Below are 7,105 nucleotides of genomic sequence, written 5' to 3'. Positions count from 1 at the left end.
GACAGAGAGGAGCAACCGGTGCTGAAGGACGTCCAGGACAGCCGGGACACGAGGGAGTCGCCGGACCTCAGGGAGCACCAGGTCTAGAGGGGGACAGAGGAATAGCGGGACCACCGGGACCACGAGGATTTCCTGTACAATCACACTTTTCTTACACTAAACACTAAGATCTGAAGGGTGAAAAAATAAAAATTGAAAACTAACAAACAAATTCCACCAAGGAGTGGAGCATTTACTTCATGGTCTGTTAGTCATGAAGCAATAATAATAATAATAATAATAATAATAATAATAATAATAATAATAACAACAACAACAACAACAACAATAATAATAATAATAATCAACAACAACAACAACAATAATAATAATAATACCAATAACAACAACAACAACAACAACAACAACAGCAACAACAATAATAATAATAATAATAATAATAATAATAATAATAATAATGAACAACTTTATTTATTTGTTTGTTTTTCTGAATCAGAATACTTTACTAACCCCAGGGGGAAATTGAGTTAGTTACTGTAGCTCCAAGTCACCAGAATAAGAATATAAATATAGAGATTTATATACACACACAAAATATATACAAAAAAGTATAAATAAAGCTAGGATTTAAATCAATATAACAGAGGAGTTATACAGTCTGAAGGACAGGTAAAGTAGGAGGGATTTCCTGTGCCGATGGATCCATTCCTGTATCCAGGACGTCATTGAGCCTGTAGAATATGGTGTCTGTAGCTTGTTTCTACGGTCAGAGATTTCAGCTCCACTCCCACGACATCACCGGCCTTACGGATAAGTTTGTTCAGTCTGTCGGCATCAGCTACCTCCAGCCCGCTGCCCCAGCATGCAACAGCCCAGGCTTTGTACACCTCAGGGTAAATCTTATCAGGGCCTGTAGCCTTGCTGGAGCGAAGCTTCCGTAGGTGTCTTCGGACATGGTGAATACAGAGGGGTCTGGGTAGGGACATCATCAAATCTGTTGAAGAACTGATTAAGTTCGTTGGCCGTATCTCCACTTTCAACATCTCCACTGATGGACTTGTGAAAACTTGTGATTTTATTCCACTCAGATTTCCCTGCAGCTTCCTCCTGTTTTTGTTAGTTTAATTGTTTTTTTTTTATCTATATATAGTTATTTTCTTGTTTGTTTGTTTGTTTAGTTATTTGTACATTCAAATGAATGAAAATGTAAATGAATAAAGTATAAACAGGCAAATTGAATTGAAATGAATTTTTTTTTTGCCTTAATACAGTATTGGTACATTCAAATGTTTGCTTTACATTTTCATTCATTCATTCATTTGTTAGATAAAGCAAACATTTGAATGTACCAATACTGTATTAAGGGTAAAAAAAAATGACATTATTATTATTCTGGATCATTTCATATATGAATATAAATGGTTATTTATTATTAGATGTACAGTAAGTAATGAATATTTCTGATTGTTTTCTTTAGGGTCCCAAACTGAGTGATGAGAAGATTCGTCAGATTTGCTCAGCTGTGGTTGAAGGTGAATTCTTTTAATCTTTTATATAATTATATTTAGAATGAAGTTATGATTTAGGTTTATTATTATGTTTTCTATGTTCTAGGTTTCTGTCTATATTTTTATTGTTTGTTTTTTATCCTTTTACAGAACATCTGGATGCTTACAAGAAACAACTGGCGAAGAAGCCACTGCCCATCGCGGCCCCTGGGGCCCCTGGGCCTGCTGGTCCTCCAGGACCTCCGGGACCTTCTGGATCTGCTGGAGGAGCCGGACCGATCGGGCCTCCAGGCCCTCAGGGGCCTCCGGGTTTCTACGGCTTACCTGGAAAACAAGGACCTAAAGGTACTGTGTCACTCGGACAGAAACCAGAAAAAAACTGAGATTTGACTGAAATTTATTACTGTGTGTGTGTGTGTGTGTGTGTGTGTGTGTGTGTGTGTGTGTGTGTGTGTGTATGTGTGTGTGTACATGTGTGTGTGTTAGGTGACTCTGGGCTAAAAGGAGACAAAGGAGATAGTGGCGTTGGAGTCCGAGGACCTCCTGGAGAGCCAGGTGTTCAGGGTAAATCTATTTTACATTTAGTCATTTGTTAAACACAAGTGTGTGGATAAGGTGTCAGCTTTGAAGTTAATTTATTATTATTATTATTATTATTATTATTATTATTATTATTATTATTATTATTATTATAAAAATAATATGGCATCTTTAATACATTCAAATGTTTAAATGCTCAAATTGCTTTAGGAAGGTAAATAAAACCTTCCAAATGAAATTAAAGGGATTCCAAGAAAGAAAGAAAAAAACTTAAACAAAATAAGAGTAATTATAAAATTATTTTAACATAAACATTAAAATCCTATTAAAGAGGAGGGAGGATGACAAACATTCCAAAATAAAAGAAAGGGAATTTGCAATGAAAAATAATATTAATAAAAAAAAACTATATATATTCTGTGGAGAGAGAGAGAGAGAAAGAGAGAGAGAGAGAGAGAGAGAATAAATAAGTAATAAAGATAAAATAGTAAAAGCACAGAATTGTGGCCTCGTGTTCTTATGGCCAGCTGACACTGTGTTTGGTCTGGTTTGGTTGTAGGTCCTCCTGGGAAGTCTGGCATCGGTAAAGACGGTCAGAACGGAGCACGAGGAGAAGCAGGTACTCCGGGTATCCCAGGCACCCCGGGCAGTAGAGGACCAACAGGTGCCCCTGGCATGTGCGACCCCTCAGACTGCTTTAGGCCTCAACCTCTTTACGTAATGAGTGGAAAAAAACCCATCAGCATTAAAGGCCCGTGAATCTGAAAGAAACCTTCATCCATCATCATCATCATCATCATCATTAATTTCTTCTTCATCATCATCATCATCATCATCAATAGCAGCTGAGAGATTGGATCCGATCATCTTGAAGAGACTCGGACCTTAATGTTATGACCCACGTTCCTGACAGCAGCAGCATGGAGATTCTTTTCTGTGACTTGTACATACACACGAATAAACAAGGGCCAAACATTTTTATACAGCTTTTTTTAATATATACATAAAACACAAGATGTGAATACATGATAGGATCGAAGACATAACCAACAACCGAACCAAAGGTTTAAAACTTAAAACAGCCCAGAAAGTGACGATCTGGAAACCTGAGTCTGTCTTAGGCACAGCAGAAACGTAAAAGTTGATGTGTGGCGGTTTTGAGCAAACTATAAAAAAAGTGTCTTCAGGTTAACTTTACAATGTGATGGTGGATAATGTCAGTAAATGTACCAGAAGCTAAGCTAACACTCCAAAAAAAAAAAAAAAACGCTCCAACACTTTGGTGCAACATCTCATGCTGAGAGGCTGAAATAAAAATTCTCCACCAACAACAAACCTGTCAAGGTCTTGATATTTATCCGTCCTTTACACCGGTACCGTTCCCAGTGTGACCGTCCATGGGACTAATGGTATGTTCTAATGGTATGTTTCACCTTTCTAACTTTTTCTAGTGTGTAATGTTCATGTTTAAGCATAAACAACATCTGCAAAGTTGCAACATTAAAAGTTTTAAGCAATGGGAGATATTTGCTTTTAAAGAAATCCATTTCTAAGGACTACAGCGAACGGACGGTAAGGACGATTCCTACAGGGTTGCTGATGTCACCAACCCCGATATTTACATAAACCCCTCCTCCGTGAATATTAAATAAGGGGGGGGGGGTGTGTGGCCATTCTATATCGCTGTGGAGAAGAGTTAACTAGGCGGTTAGCGAACCACAGCACACTGGGCCAGCTAACCAATCAAAGCCCTTTGCTATTTTTGTGGGACTGGTTTCATAGAACCCGGAAGCCATCAGATCGTTTTACACAAAAACCACCCCTTTACCACCCCTTTAAAGTCCTGAGTGTCTACTTTCATATGAGCTTCATATTAAAACCAAATGTGGAGTGAGACGTGACAAAGACGTTCAATCATCAACACGAACACAACAAAAACACTAAAGTGTTTTATTCAGTAAATTTTTTTTTTTTTTTTACCGATTTTGGAAGAGTCCTGCAGGGGCGACGTATCTTTAGAGTCCAACCATGTAGTGCTCATCATCACTCAGGTTCCTTTTGAAATGCAGCAGAAAACAATCACAAGCTTATGATTATTTCTGTTTAATTTAAGATGATCTTCGCAGATCAACACGACCCGTACGAACGTTCAAGCTTAAATAGAAAAGCTGATAACGATCACGATCCGTCATCAGGATTTACTGCGATTTAAAGGAACGAACAGTTGGAAGTTTGTAAGTTGGGAGTTATTAGTATAAACATGACCAGGCTGTGGGATTTTATTGATGGAGTTTACTTTGTTTAATAGAACCTGGAAATATCTGGAGCTCGTTTTAACCACAGACCTGATTTTAGATACAAAACAACCAAACAAACACATTATGAAAAAAAAAAATAAAAAATTTGGGACGACGTTACAGGAAGTGAGATTTTAGGACTCGTTCCTGCAGCACACTATGAAAATTATTGAGGATATGCTGATACGCCACTCACACAGCCACCGTTCCTCATAAACAGTTATTAAAGAGCGTCTCTAGTCATGGCCTAATGGTTAGAGAGTCTGAATCCTAACCTTAAGGTTGTGGGTTCGAGTCTCGGGCCGGTAATACCACGACTGAGGTGCCCTTGAGCAAGGCACAGAAACCCCCCAACTGCTCCCCGGGCGCCGCAGCATAAATAGCTCCGGGTGTGTGTTCACGGTGTGTTTGTGCACTTTGGATGGGTTTAATGCAGAGAACGAATTCTGAATATGGGTCACCGTACTTAGCCGTATGTCACGTCACTTTCACTCTACATGTCAGTATTAATCCCTGTGTCTACATCAACATGACAACGACACACTCTATAACATACCTGATCAACATTTTATTACAATATTATTATATTAACTTCAAATACATACATATACAAAGTTATTGCTAATTTTAGCACCAATTAATCAGTATAAACAGGTCGACTTACTTTACCATGCACAAGTTAAAAGGCCTGAACTGGTAGCGCATTAAAATAATTTAACCCAACCTGCGATTGAGGCGAAGAATTATCAACATTAAAAAACAACCCCACACCCCCCACACCCCCCAAAAAAAATTTAAATTAAAAAATTAAAAAAATGTCACACAACAAAAAAAACCATTAGCCCCAGATGTGGAGCAAGCGGGGGAGGTGGGAAAACAGATACAACACATTAGCCTTGTTTAGAAATTGAGAAAGCACTTAATTTACATAATTATGCAAATGTGTAATGAGCAAAGCTTGTTGGAACGCATCACATCATTAGCGCTCGCTATTGTCCGTCAGCAAGGATTAGATTGATCAGGCAAGCACAGACTCGTGCTGTGATCACAGTCTGATGTCTGAGATATGAATAACATCTCCACGTTCAGGCCGTCTCTTCTACGAGGCCTGACTCCGCCCTGACTTTTCGAAAAATGATGTCATTTTGTTTGTTTGAAGTCACACGAATAAAAACTAGCAAGAGCATGTAACATGGCTTTATATCTGCCTATATGCTGTGGTTGTAGATTTAAGGACTAGTCAGTATACTCTCCCTACTAACATGTCCTCACTACTTTTTTTTTATTTGTAAAAAGAATCCTTTGTTCTTTAATAAGAATTAATATAAGTTTAATGTTATATTAAAATAGCCTGTACCAAGCAAAGTACATGGTGATAATCAGAAACTAGAAGAATCAAGATTAAATCTGGAGAAGTCCTGGAGATATAATGAACAGCTATCAACGTTAGATGGATAATTAGGTCTGGAAAGGATTATAGCCATCGTTTTTATCGCATAAAAGATTGCAGTAAAGAAGAAAATAATCTTTCAATAAGCATCATGGAGGTTGTGTTATTTTTGTAAGTGGACAATTATTATCTCAAACAAAACTTTACAAGTCGACACGCTCGTGCCATGAAATACATCCTTTAATAAACCTAATACAAAAGTCACCATAAACGGCTGCACGACTATGTTAGTCACGATAGTGTATAAAAAAAAAAAAAACAGAAAACCTCTTAAGCTCCTCTAGAGAACAGATTAGAAGTGAAAAATTTTGTCCCACCTGAAAAGTGGATTTGAAAATAATATTTAAAAAAAAAAATGATTGAAGCACGATCGTCTCGTAGCGACTCGCTAACGATCGGAGTGGCAACGTGCAAAAATTATATTCTGTGTTTTTCTTCCTCTGATACACTTCTGACCGGCACAAATCGATACAATTCCACAAGATAAATATCCTAGTTCGATAATTGCCCCACACACAGGCTCCAGAAAAAAAGACCTTCTTAACGACGGATCAATTCTGCACACACCGATTGAAGAACTGAGTCTAATTTATCACCCTCAGTCTATCTGTCTGGTATTAGTAGAGACTCTCCACCTAAAGACTTTGCAGGATGCATAAAAAAAAAAAACCACACAGGATGATGTATCTTCTGAACAGAGAGAAATGCCCTGATCTAAAACAAACAAACAAACAAAAAAAACCAGCTACATTTTAAATTACTCACCTTCGTAGCTTACAGTACAAACCCTTCCCATTCTCACCAAGCGAACAAATTAGCCATAATATCTGACCAGCAGGACACACACCCATAAAACACACTCCCTAAAAAGTAGAAATGTCTCATCTTCCCCCCCAACCGAAGCTCCACGGATCGTGTCAGGAAAAGCTTTAGGTTCTTATAAGTTCATAAATAGTCCCCGGCACGTGGCGAGTGTAGGTTTAGGTTCCCTTGATGTTTTTCGTGTGAGGTCGTGATGCCAGGCTGGCATAGTAGGCACACTGAGATGGGTCACACTGCCCCGGAGGTCCTGGTGGGCCAGGTTGTCCATGAGGACCTACATGTCCAGGCTCACCCTGAGATCCAGTTGCTCCTGGAAGGCCATCTTTTCCATCTCCAGGCATTCCTGCTGGGCCTGGAGCAGAGAGACACATTACCTCAGAAAGCTCCATGTGTCATACTGGACTCAAACATCAACCAAGAGCACAAATGTGTATAAATATTTACAGAGGCCAAACGTTTCCCCCTCAAGTTATCTACCAAATCTTTTA

At 38.6% G+C, this 7,105-nt stretch overlaps 2 protein-coding genes across 3 annotated transcripts in view; one reads left to right on the top strand and one right to left on the bottom strand.

The window, feature by feature from the left end:
- LOC113660819 (collagen alpha-3(IX) chain) overlaps positions 1-3,367 on the top strand; it is a 35,155-nt gene extending 31,788 nt beyond the window's left edge. For both annotated transcript variants that reach the window (XM_047819217.1, XM_047819216.1), the window contains 5 exons: positions 1-134; positions 1,478-1,532; positions 1,659-1,853; positions 1,995-2,072; positions 2,608-3,367. The exon at positions 1-134 is cut by the window's left edge and continues 13 nt beyond it. In XM_047819217.1, coding sequence (XP_047675173.1) covers positions 1-134; positions 1,478-1,532; positions 1,659-1,853; positions 1,995-2,072; positions 2,608-2,807 — 662 coding nt within the window. In that variant the 3' untranslated portion in view covers positions 2,808-3,367. The remainder of the gene's footprint in view (positions 135-1,477; positions 1,533-1,658; positions 1,854-1,994; positions 2,073-2,607) is intronic.
- A 2,590-nt stretch (positions 3,368-5,957) lies between these two features.
- The window catches only part of col22a1 (collagen, type XXII, alpha 1), a 70,252-nt gene continuing 69,104 nt past the window's right edge, over positions 5,958-7,105 (bottom strand). The window contains exon 65 of the mRNA XM_047820142.1: positions 5,958-6,969. Within this exon, the coding sequence (XP_047676098.1) occupies positions 6,776-6,969 (194 nt within the window). The 3' untranslated portion in view covers positions 5,958-6,775. The remainder of the gene's footprint in view (positions 6,970-7,105) is intronic.

Source organism: Tachysurus fulvidraco, chromosome 10 (genome assembly GCF_022655615.1).
Source record: "Tachysurus fulvidraco isolate hzauxx_2018 chromosome 10, HZAU_PFXX_2.0, whole genome shotgun sequence".
NCBI classification, from domain to species: Eukaryota; Metazoa; Chordata; class Actinopteri; order Siluriformes; family Bagridae; genus Tachysurus; species Tachysurus fulvidraco.
Note: the sequence above shows the minus strand (reverse complement) of the source record. Positions and strands in the feature narration are given on the sequence as shown.